The sequence below is a fragment of the Phaethon lepturus genome, unplaced genomic scaffold, assembly GCF_000687285.1.
Source record: "Phaethon lepturus isolate BGI_N335 unplaced genomic scaffold, ASM68728v1 scaffold532, whole genome shotgun sequence".
Taxonomy (NCBI): Eukaryota; Metazoa; Chordata; class Aves; order Phaethontiformes; family Phaethontidae; genus Phaethon; species Phaethon lepturus.
The window spans coordinates 33,905-52,814 of record NW_010521079.1 but is presented as its reverse complement, the minus strand read 5'-3'; the positions used below and the strand labels follow the sequence as shown (position 1 = coordinate 52,814).

General features: G+C 41.8%; 1 protein-coding gene across 1 annotated transcript in view; it reads right to left on the bottom strand.

Moving 5' to 3' along the window:
• Positions 1 to 11,360: 11,360 nt before the first annotated feature.
• Positions 11,361 to 18,910, bottom strand: part of LRIG3 (leucine-rich repeats and immunoglobulin-like domains 3) — a gene marked incomplete at its 5' end in the record, with an annotated part of 34,445 nt that continues 26,895 nt past the window's right edge. The window contains 6 exons of the mRNA XM_010281380.1: positions 11,361 to 12,085; positions 15,396 to 15,671; positions 15,758 to 15,901; positions 16,930 to 17,088; positions 17,300 to 17,752; positions 18,360 to 18,641. Coding sequence (XP_010279682.1) covers positions 11,841 to 12,085; positions 15,396 to 15,671; positions 15,758 to 15,901; positions 16,930 to 17,088; positions 17,300 to 17,752; positions 18,360 to 18,641 — 1,559 coding nt within the window. The remainder of the gene's footprint in view (positions 12,086 to 15,395; positions 15,672 to 15,757; positions 15,902 to 16,929; positions 17,089 to 17,299; positions 17,753 to 18,359; positions 18,642 to 18,910) is intronic.

The following is an 18,910-nucleotide window of genomic DNA, read 5'->3' as shown; positions in this document are numbered from 1 at the left end:
AGCAGGAAAGGGTAACACGTTAACAGTCTTGGCTTCAGCATCAGATGCACCACAGCTTACAAATAAAAATATGTTTTCTTGTTTGCAGTTTTTACAAACCCATTTGGGGCTTTCTGAAGTCAGCTGAACTGTGCTCATTTTTTCTCGTTCCCAGTGAGAGACAAACGCTGTTGTGGTGCAGGATTCACTCACCTAACCCTACGTGATCACAAGCTAGGCTTTTAATTTAATCTGTGTGTCTAAGGCTGTCAGCAGACGTGTGGGCAGCCCTGGACAGCAATGCAGCTCCTCCTCAGAGTGGTTTCCAAGACATGCAGGGAGATGCATCTCCTGAGATGCCTATTGCTTATCCACTGATTCCAGAGGAAACCAAGACAGTTACCAGAGGCTAAAGTCCCAACTTTCCGTCAGCTAAAATGAAGTGGGAAGAACCCAAGCACTAACTACCACCTGCATGAGTTAAAACCTCCACCAAAGTCACCAGACTGCATACCATGGGCTCTTCATGGTGCACAGGAAGACATGAGAGTGTCTTTCAGGTGTATGGGTTGGGTGGTGCTAATACTGCCGGTGAAAGCATTTTTTGTAATGACCTATGGCAGAGCAGTTTGATTTAATTTAGTTTAAAAGAGCTCAAAATGTGTGGAGTACCCTAGTGGTGATAGGACAAATGTCCAACTTTCTGTTCTTCCTCCTAGCCCATCCTCCAGCCTCCAGGGACAGCTGCAGGGAGGAGGCAGTCGGACTCTTTTTGCCAGTTTGGTCTTTCTTGGGGTTTTTTGGTGGCTGATCGCCCCTGGTCCTCCCAGTCTGTGCACGCCTATATGGCCCACTACTTATATTCCCCAAACACACACACACACACTCGTCCCTGGTCCTTCTCCTTCTTTTTTCCTGTATTTGCTCCCCTCCGTATTTATTCAGTCTTCCCACGCTAAGCTCCTGGCCACTACCCAACGCCACATCATTATTTTAGCCCTTGCCTTCTCTGTGCAAGCTGGAGGTCCAAGGCAGGAGCCTCACCAAGTGGGAGCTAGTCTTGTGTGGCTTCTCGGCACTGACACGAAAGAGGGACCAGGAACAGCAGCTCTAACAAGGAGCTACCACTTTACCACTTAAGGGAAATTAAACCATTTTTGGTCACCTTTTCGACCAGCTGGTTTTAAGTTACACAGGACCTAGTTCTTAAGTATGCCATTTTGCAACATAAAGGGTAATAATAATTTTTAAAAGTAGGCTAATTTTGAAGTCTGCTGAGAATAGAACTATAAATTTTCTCTTAAATACTTTGATGGATGAGGGGACCTAGGTTTAAGTGTGCTCTGTTTGGGCAATGCTGGTATAAATACTGATAGCCATAAAATAGTAGATAGCAGAAAAAAATAGAATACTTACTGTTTAGTCTTCCAATTAAGTTAGATGATTTATTCTGCAAATTTTAAAGTCTAATAATCCTTGTCAGTTGACAATCCTGTTGAATATTAGTGGGTAGACTGTATTTGAAATAAATTTAAGAAGTGAAAATACAATATACGTACATTGCCATATTTAAGAAATTGCTTGTTTCCAAGCAGCTAAAGAGAGAAAGTGCATGAAGGCATTGATAAGGCAAAATACTAATTTTTACCTTTAGCAATACCTATAACTATGAAAATAAACATTCTTTTAACACTAGTTGTCTGTGCAGCTCAACATTAGTCACCATATCTCTGGACTAGAAATTTTGTGTACCATAACTTGATATTTTGTTCTAAATCACGTTTCTCTAGTGATGATTGAAATAATAGCTAAGAAAGAGGTTCTTAGGCTGAGCCTATTATTTGGTTGTTTAGCAGTAACAATTCCTAGCATTGATCATAAGAAGAGGCAGTATTCATAAAATCAGCGTTCCCAGAGCCATGCTCTCCTCTCAGGTAGTTCAGCAGAACCAGTTCATCAAATTGTCTCTAAGATACCTTGAAATGTTTTTTTGGCAAACATCTTGCCTCTTGGAATCGATCGAACAAGGAAACAGGAACGCAAAAGATGTTGGGACAATGCACATTCCCGTCCTTGTCCGGCACTGCGAACCACCAGCATATTGCTGCAGCTCACTGCCGATTCCTCCGGAGGGTAATGAGGGGCAGCTTGGCTCAGCCCTCTGAGGAGCAGAAGCTCATGGTGGGTGCCTGAAATAGCTCCTTCACCATTATCTGTCCGAAGCGCTGCAGTGAAGCCTGGCATGGCTTCCAGGGCCAACTTGTACCCATCGCAGCAACAGCCTACTCGCTTCAATTTGTACACACATTCTCTCTCTAAAACAGTTAGCAAGATTATTTTTATTTTGATGAAGAGATTTCTGTTTTTAATTTGTTTCAAGTAGCTGAATTAAATCATGGAAGTGGTGAACCACCCAGGGAACTCTTTAGGAAGAATGAGTACATGCAGTCTCTACTCCCCACCCTCTACATACACACGTGCACGCACACACACACACTTTATTTATGACTTTGTTTCCACCTGCGTTGACATGGCTGGGAATTTACAACAGCATTGAAAAAGTTACAAGCAGTACCTCAGAAATTCCACATTTTACTGAGCCGCGTTATTATGGCACATTTGTCAGGCAGCCAAATGCGATGTCAGCCCTGTAATTGATTTACAGCAACATCTGTAAGAATATTTGAGGAAGAGGAGGAAACCAATGTCCACTTTTTAATCCAGTGTTTCAAAGAAACTAATGGTGGTGGGAGATGCACAAACAGAAAACACTAGAAATAAACAATGTATTTAAAGGGACGTATGTTAAATGTTACAAAAAGGGAGAAGAAAAAAAGTGCGGTACTTTTCAGACAGGAGAATAACCAAAGCCTTTCCAGGCATGTTTTAACTTAGCTATATAAAACACCTGGCCCTAAAAAAGGAGACCTTTTTCTTCTTCGTTTTTTTTTTTTTTTTTCCCTGAGGAAAATATGAAGCTTAATCAGGAAGCCCACATAGGTTCAAAACTCCTTTGTGAAAGATCTCATTAAAAAAAATCCATTAAATTTATATAATAGTTACTTTGTAATTGCTATGTACTATATGAACAAATGCCCACTTTTCCATTTAAGAATGTTTTGTGAGGAGAAAAGAGGTCCAACATTATTGAAGAGCTGGAAAGGCTTGGGCGGAGGAAAGAGGTAGGAATGCCTTCCCCAGATCACTCTCCTCTGCCTCCGCACCTGCGATAACTTGCTTTTCTGTTCGCTTATCGAGCATTTCCTCTGCAGGACAGTAAGCTGCTGAAGAAAGCAGGGAAGATAGATATTTGATATATTTGGGAATGCTGAACATGATTTCTGTCGTCCTGCAACATGGTGCTGTTTAATTTTCATGTTTCTTTTTTTTTGTTAAAGTAAATGAAGTTGATCAAACTTTATGGACCTTAAGAAGTTTCCTCAGCTGCCTTGTTTGAGAGATGACTGTGTGACGCAGCCTTTTATTTGCACTTCAGTTTAACAGGAGGGATGATTCGGGTAGTGCTCACACAGCTCCAGAAGCCGAGGTGCCGACTGAGGTTTGCTGGACCGAGTCGCCCATCGCCGCGGCTCCGCTGCCCGCCGCACGCGTGGCGGCACCTCTGGTGGGTCCGCTCGGTGCTTGTTCAGAAGCAAAGCCACCTTGGGTTGTGCAGAAAGCGCGAGTTTCCTGCAATTCTCAAAGCGTCCCGAGACCGGAACGTTTACAATCACACAGAAAAATATTAAGCCAGACTCTTTACGGCTACAGAAACTTTTTGAGTTAGAGCCACTAAGAAGAAAGCAGGAAGAGAAAAATGCTTTGGCAGCAAAGAGGATCAACCCGCAGGGACCTGCCAAACTCGGATCAAATGGATTTGGGAAGAAGGAAGCGGGATATGCAGCGGGGAGAGAGCAAGCAACAGCTCTGCCCACACCAGCCTCTGCACCTGATGGCCCTGATGACCCAAAGGGTTCTGCATTCTCTATTCCGGTTCTGAATGGAAAAGCCAGAATTTAAAAGTAAAAATGAAAACAATTTTGCAACAACAAGTAATTTCAAAGTGAAAAATCAAAGCACTTCCATTTTTTCAGCATTTTTTTTATGTTCTGATTTAAGCAATTTAATAAAACGAGTTCAGTGGCTCGGCGTCACAGAGCTGCTTTTTGATTTCATCATCTCTCTTTTTTTTTAAACCTCCTTTCAGTGGAAAATGTTATTTCAGATGAAACTGCTAGAGTGTGCTGGTAAGTGAAATAACACAGTTGTTACAAGCTCCAGAGCAATAAACAAACACGTTTTTAAAATGAGGCACTTAAGAACCTCAGTTTACATTAAAGCATAATTTCATTCGTTAAGTTCATACAGCTTTCTGTTAGTCATATTTTCCATCACCGCCATCATTTTACTGCTTTACCTACTGTGTGGTCACGGTTACGTGAAATTTAGTTCATTCTAAGTACTATTTTACACATAGGTTTTTGTCCCCTCGCCAAAATCTGAGCGGGGATTAACTTCTCCGCGCTTACAGCAAGTACCGACGCGGTTGCTGCGAGCGGCCCTTACGCTTTCCGTGCCTCGGCTCACGTGCGAGGCTGTGTAAGCTAATTACGACGGGGCTCGTGTTTCCCCTTTCCTGAGGGAAGGTTAATAGAGAAAGAAGTTCACGCTAATAAAGAACACGGTCAGCGTGTGGCAGAAGCCAGGCTCTGGGCAGTTGGCTGCTGTAGCACTGACGCTTTCTTAATGCTGCCGTCGTACAGACCCGCAGCAGGTAGCAGTACGAGTACAGTTTATTTTAAGCCAGGAGAGTACCTAGCTTCAGGTATAAAAGCTGTCTTGTTTATATATGTCTTTTACCGCTTACTCAAATAGTAGCTTCTTCATTGCTGCGCTAGTGAGCCACGGATGTTAAAAAACTGTTGAACAAAAGCCTCTTTTGGAGGTGTGTGGCAATTACGACGTGGTACCAGTGGATCGTGTATTTCTTTGTGTGAGCTCTCTGGTTTTCAACTACGTATGTCAGTCAATCTGCATAACTGACTGCAGTTTGAATGCAAAATCTTTCCGCATGCAGTAAGGCAGGTCACGAGCAGAGTGAGGGACCTCCTGATGCCAAATGAAGGACCAAGTCTTTCTGATTATTTCTAAGAGTATAGAATCACAATGAGATTGAAAACCAGTTTCAAAAATTCCTCTAACATTTCTGGGGAAAATGTGCAAACTCTTCAGATGCAATTCTCCCTGCCAACGGGAGGGCTCTTTATCAGCAACAATTCTGCCATATGTGGACTGAGCATCAGACAAGTATCTCATCTATCTCCAGCTCAAATGTACTCTGTCCTGCAGAAAATGGCACGGCTGCCCCATTCAAGTGCTTGCAGAGCAGGCAGCTCTAACTTCTTGATAAGCTTACTGAACTCCAGAAGTGGGCCATGTGAACTGCATGAGGTTCAACAAGGCCAAGGGCAGGGTCCGGCACCTGGGTCAGGGCAACCACCAGTATCAGTGCAGGCTGGGGGATGAGGGGTTGAGAGCAGCGCTATCGAGAAGGACTTGGGGGTATTGGGGGATGAAAAGCTGGACACGAGGCAGCAATGTGTGATCGCAGCCCAGAAGACCAACCATGTCCTGGGCTGCAAAGCAGTGGGGCCAGCAGGTCAAGGGAGGGGATTCTGCCCCTCTACGCTGCTCTGGTGAGACCCCACCCGGAGTCCTGCGTCCAGCTCTGGAGCCCTCAGCACAGGAAAAACATGGACCTGTTGGAGCGGGTCCAGACGGGGGCCACCAAAATGATCAGAGGGATGGAACACCTCTCCCATGGTGCCAGGCTGTGACAGAGAGTTGGGGTTGTTCAGCCTGGAGGAGAGAAAGATCTGGGGAGATGTTCTTGAAGCCTTCCAGTACCTAAAGGAGGGGTCTTTAAGAAAGATAGGGACAGATTTTTTAGCAGGGTCTGTAGCGATAGGACAAGGGGTAATGGTTTTAAACTAAAAGAGGGTAGATTCAGATTAGATATAAGGAAGAAATTTTTCACAGTGAGGGTGGTAAAACACTGTCACAGGTTGCCCAGAGAGGTGGTAGATGCCCCATCCCTGGAAACATTCCAGGTCACATTGGACGGGGCTCTGAGAAACCCAATCTAGTTGGAGATGTCGCTGTTCATTGCAGGGGCATTGGACTAGATGGCCTTTAAAGGTCCCTTCCAACCCAAGGATTCTATGATTCTATGAACTGTGTTACAAGGGAGTAAACGTTAAAACCTGCACAAGTTATTCCCTTGGAACAATAGGATTATTCCAAACCACTTTATGGTATGGCAGGAACTCCTTCCTTTCTCACTTTTTTTCATTTTACAATACCTCTGACTTACAGTAGCTCTGACTATTTCCCTTACATGTGGCATGCCAGCACATTAGCAGCAGGACAGAATTATATATTGCTGTCAAGTGCTGGCACATCTAAGAAAATCAGCATGAAACCCCACCATCTGTTGATGAACAGAGGACAGAGCCCCAAACTATCCATCTTCTAGCAATGCAAAATGGAAGACAGCAGCATAAACAAAATCTAAGGACGTCAATATCAATTCCTTCATTACAGTATTTTTCAGCAGATTTCTAAAGGAAGTAGACTGGACACCAGAATCGGTGCCAAAGGTAGTTTCTTTAACTGGATAGGAATTGATGTGGTTTTGCATCATTTTGCCTCAAAAGCAGCTGAAGTCTCATCATTCAAGAAGATACTATTTCAAATAGCTGTATAATTAACACTTGAATTTTGATTATCCAGCAGTGGACCCAAATCGTAAGTCTCAGCTTCTCCATGTGCATCTACAAAGGAAGCGCTGACTGTAAGTAGGATGCGCATTGCTAAGGCAAATGAGGGGGTCTTTAGACCATGTTGCACACAAGTCTTTCAAAGTAAAGGCATGTCTTATATTCAGGGGATCTTACTACCTTGGTCAACCAAGTAAAACCTTAATTTCCAGTGCCATCAGATTTGAAATTTGCAGGGTTTTAAAATTGTCACAATTCATTTCACAGCATGGTACATACAGGTGCTCAAATTAGAAAATCCTGTATTGCACTTGTTGGTCAACAGTCCATGGTCAACAGTCAAACTGAACGGGTATAAAAAGAAAGCACTTGGAAGTATTGATAGTTGAGGAAAAGTGATCATACTGATGTGCTATCAGAAGTCCATAGCCTTGAACAATTTATGCATCTGTTCCCTGTTGTGTGGGAAATAGAATCCTGGACTCAAGTCACAAAGCCTAAATTTGTTTTACAAGCAGTGAACTTAAATTACTACCAACTTCACTCTCAGGTCCTGCTGTCCCATGGCATTTTTGATCACAGGCATTCTGACACAGTGGACCCCATGGACCACACGACTCTGGGAAACTATGCATTGCACCAGCAATATTTAGTCTTGAACACAAACACAGAATAACAAATGGATCTTGCTGCTTGTCTACCAGAAAAGGAGATTTTAGATGCAGTAGGACATAACTCTTCTGATGACATGCTCTTTGGTGCATAGCTGCTTTGGCATGTGCTTGGCATTTTAGAGCACAGAGGATAAGTGGAATTAAACACACAAAAAGTATTGTGAAGAGCACAGAAATGCTCTGTATTGTATTATAAATATTTTGTATCTGTCTCCAATTATGCATTTACTTAATATTCATAGCGAGAGCTTCCTAAAGCTGTGGCCAGCCTGTCTCCCTACACTTCCCCTCCAGCGCCCAGCCCCACCGCCTTACTGCCTTCAACTACGCTGCGCCCTGCAAACCGAATTCGTTTGCCCTGGCCTGTAACCGCGGTGAGAGGGCAAGCACAGAAACTGGGCACAGAGTAGCGTGGGTTACCAGAGAGGGTCCCCAAAGGACATGGGAGTGGTCCTGAGCTACGAGAGAAAAAGCAGCATGGGAAAGGGGAGAGGCCTCCTTGTGCCCTTCGGTAAGTGAGGGAATGTGCACGGATGTTATTTCAGCGGAACTACTGAACCCTAATGCTCAGGCACAACAACCGTGAGAAGCATTTTTCACCACGCCTAAGTGAGCAAAGACACTATGGCTTTTATTCCCTGCTGTAACACTTCCCTAAAATATAATAAAGGAAGGTATCTGGTTAAGCTCTTCATCCGAGTAAAAGCCTAGGTACAAGAACTGCACCTTGTAATACATTGGTTTCCACCCTTCACTAAAGCGGCTAAGGCTCTCCCCCCCTTATTTTCTTAATAAAATCATATCACACAGATGCTGAACTAACATCCAACCAGTCAGGCACATTCTCTATGACAAAGCAAAGTTAGAAAAAAAGAAAACTTCACCAAGAAAATACAGTTCTCTGAGGTGTGTCACATCTGTGACGAAGTCTTGCAGGTAGCAAGCAAAATTTCTGCTTACATTTATATTTGAAAAGAAATACAAATGCCAGTTATGGTCCTGGCTTGTAAGGTTGGCAGATAACAAATGTTTGCAGTATAAATCTTTGTGGATGTTTAATGGATCTTGAATCTTAAGTCTTAGTTTTAAGCTTCTTTGAAGCAGTTCAAGGAGTAAGACCCAAGTGCTCAAGAGGTCCCCCGAGACTGAAATTAAGAAATGTTTGGTGACACTAATGAGTCCTCAGTTGGAAAAATAGCAATATCCTTCAGCAGAAAGTTTGGGCCCAGCTCTTCGCCATTGAGGTAGTCAGGATCCATTTACAGTTACGCAAACAATTCTAAATTAAAGCATTTGGTCCTGAAATACTGTAGCGTTCCTTAAGGTTTTGTGTTCGCAGTAGTAACAGCCTTCAGTTAAGAAACTACTCAGGTTCCCCCAGTGTCATCTCAGACACACCATTTGGGTTATTCAGTTAGGAAATGTTTGCTCCAGAGAGACTCAGGTAAACAAGTAACTCCATTTAGCTGTCTAAAATTATTAAAATTATTTTCCAGGGCTTGCAGAAACTATACCTCAGCAATTGTTTGTATGAGTTCATTGGGTAAAACATTCTGTTTTTTAAAGCATTAAGAGGATCTTGCCTTTAGAGAACATTTTACAAGTTTTAAGTGAGCCCATGACAAGATTCCAGTTGCTGCTGGTCATAAAACTGCAAAATGTCTGTTCTCTCATTCAGCAACACTTGTTTCTCATTGTAAGACTCCGAGATGCAGCGTAAGCTTTACTCAGTGTGAGCCACAATTTGTTTCCCCATCACATCAACTTACCATTCAGCTTTCAGCTGTGTAAAGATCAAACCACCAGCTCCCTAATGCCTGGATCTTCAGAGGGGGAAAATAAAAAAAAAAAAGAAAAAAAAAAAGAATGAAGGAAACACTTGCAAGCCTTTAAAAACAGATGTTTGGTTACCTCAGCGGTCTTAAAAAATAACTATTAAGATACTGAAGTATCTTGCAATTTACAGATCGCCACTCTATTTAAGCACAATCAACTTACTAAACCTGAAAATTCACACTGGCAGAAAAGAGGACTCAGGAACGTTCATTTCCATTTCTGGGTATTTAAGGCATCAAACAAAATTCTAGTCATTTGTATTTTTAGGATGCTAAATGAAACTTGATGGGAATCATCTAAAATTCAGTCATTGACCCTGAACGTCTATTTGGGTACAAAGATCCATGTTATTGGAAGATTAGGATCTTTATACTCTCCAAGAGCAAGTCCAAAAAAAAGTCTTTAAGGGATAAGATGAAAATGGAACTAAATGACGTTGCCACTGTTCCCAACCTTGCCCTCTTACAGAAAAGAAATGTAAAGCTTGTTTTTCATGATGGACCTTTAACATGGAGTCTTAAGCATGAACATTAATTCTGGAATGAAAGATGTAGTTACTGTTTTTAACCTTTTTTTTTTTTTTCCCCTTGCTATGTCAAAAGCCATAGGTTACAAACACAAGCTATCATGGCCCCCAGCTCTCCTGCCCCTAAAAAAGCTAAGGTCAGGGCAGGGGGGTGGGGGAAGAAAAAGGAGAGTTATTGAGTGAATCAAATTTAAGATTTCTTGCCTTATTGACTTATAGCTTTGTGCTTAACTCAGGAAAAATTAATCTCTTTCAAAATGCACTTAATTATAATCAAATACCCATATCAATGTCTGTCACCACATCAGCACATCTGGCAGCAATGAAGACAAATTAACAATAAGAGTCAGAAAATCTGGCAATATGATCAAGTAAAGCACGCAAAATCCATTCTCTACACTTAGACCACCAGTGACTAAGGATGGATTAACTTCCTGTCTCTAATACTGGCGCCTAAATTAAAGGGAAATTGCATCGCAATCTGGGTACCAGGTTTCTGGCTACAAACAACAAAAAAAGCTCTTAGCTCAGCTACAGCAGGCAGCAAAACCTTTGCTCTAGCTTTAGCCATGATGTCTGTGATGGCCTACTCTAACAGCTGCTTTTAATTTAGTTTAAAAGAAGCTATTTGGCAACCATGTAAGTTTGCACCTTCAAAGCAGACAGATTTAAAAAGCCGATGTCCTGTAATATATAACCATTTTGGAGTCTCACTGTTTTAATGCAGTGATGACAACAGGATTCACAGCTTTTTAAAACAGTAGGCATCTGTGCATAGAAGAACAAAATAGAGTGTTTTCATTTGGTTTAATTACCATTTTATAGTAAGCAACCCTCTTTCTCTGACTTCATACGGTTAAAGGCATTGGGTTCATTACTGCAAATTTAATGCAGCAAGAATTTACAATTGCTCGACTTGACTGATCTCATCTATAACCAGAAAAGGGCAGCTGAATAAGGAGCAGAAGCATGAGTTAAACCAAAGAAAACATTATCTTGTACTTGGATTACCTTCTCATGTTGGGCGTGGAAGTGGTTGCAGAAGCAAAAAAAGAGAGAGAAAGGGTATGGGAAAGCAAGGACCCGGGCACACACTGCATATTTGGCAACCACTTAACACTAAGCCACTCAAAAAAGAGTGATGCTACCAGGCAGACATCCAGTGCCTTTTTTCTTCTTTTACTAAATAGCTTGATAGAGATTTGTGCATCTCCTGTGTATACCCTCCACCAGATGCACGCACACTATTTGCACACGGGCATGGGCAGTGTTGGTACTACAGCCTCGTGTGCACGAAACTGAGAATGTGTGCACACACATCTGACAGTAGGAATTCACAAAGTGGAAGACTTGCATACTTATTTCGGCACAAAGAGCTTCAACCCACTTTACCAGTAGCTGTGGCAGGACACACCCACTCTCAGAAGCTGAAGATATTTAACACAGTAAAATCTAAAGATACAAGTTTTAGTCAAATAAAGCTGCAGACAAGCAACAGAAGGCACCTACATATGCAGCACTCCTCTATCTACAAACATAATTCATGCTTCTCATCCTTCATACACTAATATGGGTCAGAGACCACATGGCAGCATATTTTATTAAAAGTAATGTGCAAATAAGATGCATGATACCTGCAAACAGCATGGAGTTTCCATTTGTAAAAAGGTACAAGTAACAGTACAAAATTAGAATGATTACTACCCATTTCAATAAAATGAAGTCTGACATAGAAATACATATGCTGTATTATTTACACCATTAATTTACAAAAGATATTATTTGCATAAAACAAAGCTATAAAATAATTAGAAATTTAGTATTTTTATAAGGAAGTGTTCCCTGTACAAAAACGTAGAGCATTTTGTCAATTATGCTTTATTTGAATAAAAATGCATTTATTTGTTCTGAATTCATAGCATCACGTGGTTTCTTTCTTCCCTTCTTCCTTTCCTTATTTCCTTTTTAAATAAAATTCCACACTGAGGTAGTAGTATGTCAAAGTATTTCTTTGGTTCCAGAAATCAATGGCAGGTTCAAAAGGAGCTATGTATCCATATCACAGGATTGGAAAGCTGAAGTCCTAAAGTTTTCAAAGGACTGTTTGTAAGTATAAATGCTATCTTCTCCTCTAGAAATTGTCCTTTCCTTTCCATCTTCGTTTGCCTCTGCATCGAAGTCCAGTGAGGCATGAGGATTATTATGGGAGGTTTTTGGCTGGCAATTTGCTAGCTGTCTACAACTTGAAAGAGAGTCCAGCTGAGGCCTCCATAAAGGCTTTCCAAATGTTCCTGAAAGACAGTAAATGAGTAAGTAAGTACAGAAATACTGATGCTAACAGTTTTGTGTCTCACTAAAGGCTGCACGTTAGAATGCAAGCCAAGGATCGACACAAACACAAGTTCACCGAAGTGAGGTTTTACTTAACTGTTATTTTACCCCTTGAAAGAAAACATCCGTGTGATCACAAGCATAAGGCAAGATTCCGCCGAGACATTAAAAACATTTCCAAAGTAAATGTATAGCCACACACAACTTCATTACTTTTGTTTTCATGGCTACTCCCATGCCCATTTTTCTTTGGGGAGGGTGGTGAGTGGGGAGGTGGGCACACAGGCCAAACTGCAAACATATCACAAGACAACTTTCTAATGCAAAAGTTGGAACAGTCTCCCTGTTTCATTCTTGAGTGAACGAATGGCATCTGATATCTGCCATGCAGTTCAGCAAAAATGAAAAAAACAAACCCAAAAACCCCCCCAAAAACCCCCAGCATGTATAGGGTTATATAACATTCTCCCACTGTGCAATCTGAATGCTAAAACAATCTTTTTCTGGCTAGCATCTCCCATTAATAATAAAGGTCCTGCCAGCCAAATTCACCATTCACACCTGTTCATCTCCTTGCCCACAACTGGCTAGGACAGATGTAGCCCAAAGAGAATTTGGCATTTCAGTTGAACCTTTATTAATAATTATCTGGATTCACTAGTCAGAAAGTAATTAGCATGCCTGTCACTCCTCACCATTGAGAAGGTGTTCACATCAACACCTCTGCAAGAAGAGCCTTCTCTTTTTTTCACTGAAGAAAGATACAGCCGTTGAAAAGTCATAATGTCTTGTAACTGACACTCAAAAGACTTACTTTCTGAAGACATTATGTCACAAGGTGATTTTGAAGAACTCTGGTTTTATTAATAATTTAACACTACAATCATTAATAAACTTTGCACCCAAAAAGCTATACTTCTAGTTTTGCCTACTTGCTAGAAGCAACCTCTCTAGTCTGAGAGGTTACTAAAAATGGATTTGAACAAGGTCTGTATTTGCATCAATGATTTGCAGAGCAATTTTGCTCCTAACACAACGTGAAAGGATGTGCCTCACAGCACCAAAGCTACAAATGAACCCTGTCTTAAGAAACAAAAATCCAAGCTGTGAACTTTCTGTCTCATGCATCAACAGTGATGCTAATGCCAGCTGTCTTCTTCATTGTGATTGCAGAAGCAAAAGATAGGCTGAATGTGAAGACAATGCTGAAGAAGTGAATCCACAACTTAAGACAAGAAATCTATCAAGACTTCTTCCGCAGCCACCACCTCCAAAATCTAACCGTAGTCTCTTTACTCAAAGAGTGCTAACGATTATGAAGCGTCCAAAGCAATGATGATGCAACTTGGGTGAGGTAGTAGCTCAGAGAACTGACAAAAAAGTAGCTCTGCATAGACTTTTAGGGCAGAAAGGGGAATATAAGCAACCTCAAGGTTGCATTAACTCCTGGGTATACCCACATACAGTAGAACTGCTTTCTGCAGGAGACATGTGGCAAAGCCCTATCTGCACAGTCCCACCACAGCAATAGTGGCAGGCAGCCAGGAAGCCATGTGTAGTCCCAGGGCCTCTGCCAGATGTCATGGCATCTGCAATGTTTTACAGTCTAAACATCTGGCTTTCGAAGGGGGAAAACTTCAGAGCTTGTACCTCCCTCCCCACCCCCTGAGAACAAAGAGCCCAGTGATACATATTCCCCCAGGTCCCCTTGCAGAGACAGCAGACCCAGGCCTTGATCAACCATGCTGACACACCAGCTGGGAGACAAGCCACAGTACCAGGGCTGCACTTGGTGCTCAGATAGCACAGGGGTGAAAGCAGTACGTTGGTTTGTATGTGTTTTCAACCAACCAACCAAACCAACCCCCAAAATTTAGGGAGCTTCAAAGGTAAAGCAACACCTTCCTCTCTCCCCCACCTTTCCCTGCAATCTGGATTAAAATTGGAACCCTGAATTAAGCTTCAGGAGGTCTTCTGTCATTCACACCATGAGATGAGAAGAGAAGAGACGAGAAAGGAGGGGTAGAGAGGGCATTTTTCCACAGTGCCTTACTTTGAAGGGTAAATAGTTCTGGCTCACTGTGTTTTACAACATATCCTCATACACTGGAGTTCATGTCTCCCCACCTGCCCTGAGTCCTCCTGCGACCTTGCACACCTTTTGCCTGTCAGGCAAAAATTCTGGTATGCCTGAAGTTTGTTAGGGCACATTTAACTAAGTATTCTAACATTTATGGAAGTCTGCCAGCTATACTAAGTTAAAAGATAAGAATCACAACACTGATGAGATTTTTATGTAAGCATGAGCTACTGAGATCTCCGAGTGATCTAAATATGCTCATTACTTTTCTGTTCCTGTACTTCAAACATTTGGGGCATTGTATCTAATGGTCCTTAGAAGTCAGGTTTCCTGAGAAGCAGAAGAGGGCTCACAGTTACTCCTGGAGGTGAAGCACCTCATTGGACTACCACATTTGATCTGAGGGCTCCTTTGATGTATGTCAGTCCTGATTCTGACCAAGCCCCAAGCTGCTCCCTTTATAACACAGGATAGGGCTCATCCCCTGGCTAACTACCGGTAGGACCCAGAAGGCACCCTGAGTTTTGGGGATCCAACTGTCCTCATGCACTGCAGTGGAGAGAGAGAGAGAGAGCCTACATGTACGGTTCAGTTGTGACAGCCTTAATAAGTAGATACTGCAGTATCGCAAGTTACCAAGGAAGGAAGAGAGGGGAAGAAAAGACGACAGTAAGAACACAAGCAAAATGTCAAGGACAACTCTCAGACTGCCTTTCCTCAGCTACTTCCCGTCTCTCCTCACCTCTTTTCTCAAATATTTGTATTCCACATGCCGAACACAAGCAAAATGTCAAGGACAACTCTCAAACTGCCTCTCCTCAGCTACTTCCCGTCTCTCCTCACCTCCTTTCTCAAGTATTTGTATTCCACATGCTGTATTATCTCAGTAAATTCATGGACACCCGCAAAAAGAAGCCTATGCAAAACTGCGCAAAATTATATTTGTATTCCACATGCTGTATTATCTCAGTAAATTCATGGACACCCGCAAAAAGAAGCCCATGCAAAATTGCGAAAAATTGTTTCTTTCACAATATTGTCTATATGAGCACCTAAACACTACTACAGAAATATCTATTGTAGGAGTGGGAAAGAAAAAGGTGAGAAATCAGTTTTGCTTAGTGTTGCAAGTAGGAAACAAGACAGCAAGGATACCAGCAGCTTGAATAAAAAAATTAGGTAGAACATACCCATGAAAGTGCTGTTACTGATAATAGATGAAGGTTCCAAACTTCTGTTTAAATCAAATGTGTCTGAGTTCAGACTTTTGCTTTTTAGTCCAGTTCCTTCATTTTGAGTATAAATGGAGTTAATCAATTTGCTACTTGCAGCCTGCACCCCAATAATGCCAACACACTGGTCAAAGGGATCTTCCAGTGGAGGTGAGTATTGGTAACATTCCTTTTTCTTTAAATATCCAGACTCATAAGGGTCCAGGGATGTTGTTCTTTGGTCAGGGCTGCAACCTAAAGAAAATGAAAAATTGTTTTTATACAGATTTATAATAGCACAAGATCAGATTAGGACTAAAATTCCCCGCCCCCCAACTTACTTGCACTGTATGCTTCAAAGGCCTCAGAGCCATATGTGTTTCCTTTTAAATACAAAGTTCCTGAAGTCCCCAGATAGTGGCATAGAAACGGATCTGCAACACCCTCCAAGTCTGTTTCACTGCCGTTATCTAGATGGCAAATGCCTTAAAAATAAAATCAACTTGTCAGCATATGTTCTTTTTTTAAGCTTCAGCTTATAGTTTCTTCATTAAGTTTTGTTCTTTTAAGAACCCCATCTGTTCAACTACATTTCATAGTGTATTTATTGCTTAAGTTTAACCTAACCTTTTGATGAGAACTCTAATTCTAGCAAGTGTTCAATTAATTAGCTTGACAGAGAATGGGTCACACTTCGCATCTTTATACAATCCCTGGATAACAGAACAAACCCAGTCAAAGGGTTCAGAACCAGGGACTTCCTTCCCTTAAAGCAATGGAAGCCAGGCTCGTGCTGTCTCACAGCCACATTTCAGAGCACAGAGTGCTAATGAGAAAGTCCTGGGTAGAAGAATCTGAGGGAGTCACTGGCTGCTCGAATGGCTATACCGACTTTCAGCTCAATGGTTCCTGAAAGCTGTGGACATGGTCTATGGTTCTTGCTCCACAAAGAGGCTGCTCCCCTCACTACCTTACAACTGCATAACTATGTCACCACTGCTCCATCCACAGCTGCCCCAACTCCTGACTGTTTCTCAACCCCCAATCCCTTCCCAGCTAGGTGCTTCTTCCTCCCTAATGCAGGTACGTTCCATATTCTCAGGGGCCACATGTGTAAATATTAAGTACTGTAGCTTTTCACTTGCAGCCACCTTAAATCCTTTACTGACTATAATGACTTTCCTAACACCAAAGTTTAATCAGTTATATTATACTAAAGTTACACTGGTATTACCACCCATCCCTAGACTCCACTAAAAGCATCCTTTTCAAGCTATAACATAGGAAGACGTGCTGTTATAATTCCTTTTGGACACTCCTGTTTTGGAAGCGTGATCATCAGTTTAAATTAACCCTTGAAACTAGATAAAAACTTCATGATTTAAGCAAAGCCATAACACCATTTGGATGAACAGAATCATGTTTCTTTAGTGTTATTTCTATTACTTAGAAAGACAATAGCCAAACTGCAGTTACTCAAGCAACATAAATCTGCTTAACATTTTATACCTACCACTACTGTCCCTCTGCTGCAAGAAATACCCTCCCACGGAAGACATGAGGAACTGATGATGACTGCCATTTTCAGATGAACCATATCCATCCTGCCTTTCAGCCAGTGTCCCCTGGGATGACAGGTAACTTGGAATGTCTGCGGGCAAATTTGTTTCATCTGCAGGGAAGCAAAACACACACACAAAAGCCATCAGCACACTTCGGAGTTTGTAGAAGCATTTTTAAACTTGTCAGCAAAGTGCTGAAGGTAACAAGCAATTCACTCTTCTGACTGGGTCAAAGCACACAAATATTCCTACAATAAAGTCACTGCAAAGTAACCACAAGCATTTTTTTCCCTTTCCAAGGCAAACCGTCAGTTTACACACCTGTGTTTGTGATGCTGCAATCTTCATTTCTCCTTCTGGTGTGGTAGATGATGACCACCCATACCAAGGAAGTGCCCACCACACAGCAAACCACAGCTATGATCACAATGCCAACTGTGGCCCATCCATCATCATCAAGTGAGGGGGCAATGTTTTGAGGAGAATCACAGGTGGGAGTAGGAATTACATTAAGGCGGATGTTGCCTCGTTCTGTTCCAAGTGTATTAGACATTTCACAAGTGTATTTCCCAGCATCTTCTACATCTGTATCCACAATAATTAGTAACTGATTGCCTGCAGCAAAGAAATGTCTTTCTGTTACCACGAGAGGGCTGTCATCCTTAGTCCAGTTCAGTCGGGGTGGAGGGCTACCACCAGCAATACACTGCAAGACTGCAGTTTCACCTTTTGTTACAGTTCGATCCAGCAAAGGCCGCAAAAACGATGGTGTTTCTGAAAAGCAAGCAAAAGCCTTATATTCTAAACGACCTTGCAAGAACGGGAACGTGTCCCTTTCCTTCACAGCTCAAGAGGAAAAGCTAAATTAAATGCATCAGTAAGGCCTAATGAAGCTTACTCTCATTCTCAGAAAAAACACATTCAAGGAATTTGAATTTATAGCCTACAGGTTACTTGTCAATTGATCAGACCTAGACACCTGATTACCTTAGAAGGTTAAAATGCCAGATCATACATGCTCAAGATTGCAGAGAACTAGATTAAAAATGGTTAACAAGACATCAGGAAATTCAAAGTTAAACAAAATGTCCTGTCTCTAAATAAAAATAACAGCCCCCTTTTTCCCCCCCTGCCTATCAGACATTGTGTACACACTGAGAAACATAACTAATTTTTACTATTTTGCATAATAGTGATTAAGTGTTGGAGTACATATTTCTAATCTCTAACTATGTGTCAACACAAATTATTTCAAAGTATTTTTATTTCTATACAGCACTTTAATAACAATGCTATTTTTACATCAGCTGATGATTTTAAAAGTGCTCAGCAATACTTCTGTTCAAGGACATTATGCCATCAAGGCCTGCTGATGTCTTACCTAGTACCGTTAATGTTGCGTTAGCTGAAATGCTTCCAGCTGTGTTTTGAGCTGTACAGCTATAAACACCCGTGTCCTCAATCTTTACATCAACAATGAAGAACACGTCATCTTCAGGCATGACATGCATGCGCCGTTTGCGCGCTGCAGGAAAATCTGTTCCACCATCTTTCTGCCAAGCAATCTGTGGGACAGGATGCCCCACTGCAGCACACTCCAAACGTGCCATTGCCCCAGCACGAATGGTTAAGTCCATGGGGATCTTTGTAAACGAAGGCAGCACTAAAGAAAAGTTAGTGACACCAAGATGAGTAAATGAAACACACTTTTCCTTTTTTGCACAGCATGTTCTTAACAACCTTCTTGGGCCTAAAAATGCGGGAGAGGCATACAACCTCAATTTATCAGTAGCCAGGAAAAAGAATGGGAAGGAACTGTGAAGTATGTGAGACCACCTAGATCAAAATCTCATTTCTGCTAACAGCCTCCTACATGACCTTTCCATAGTACCTTGAAACAGAGTATACTTACCTCCTGTGAAGAAAAGATTA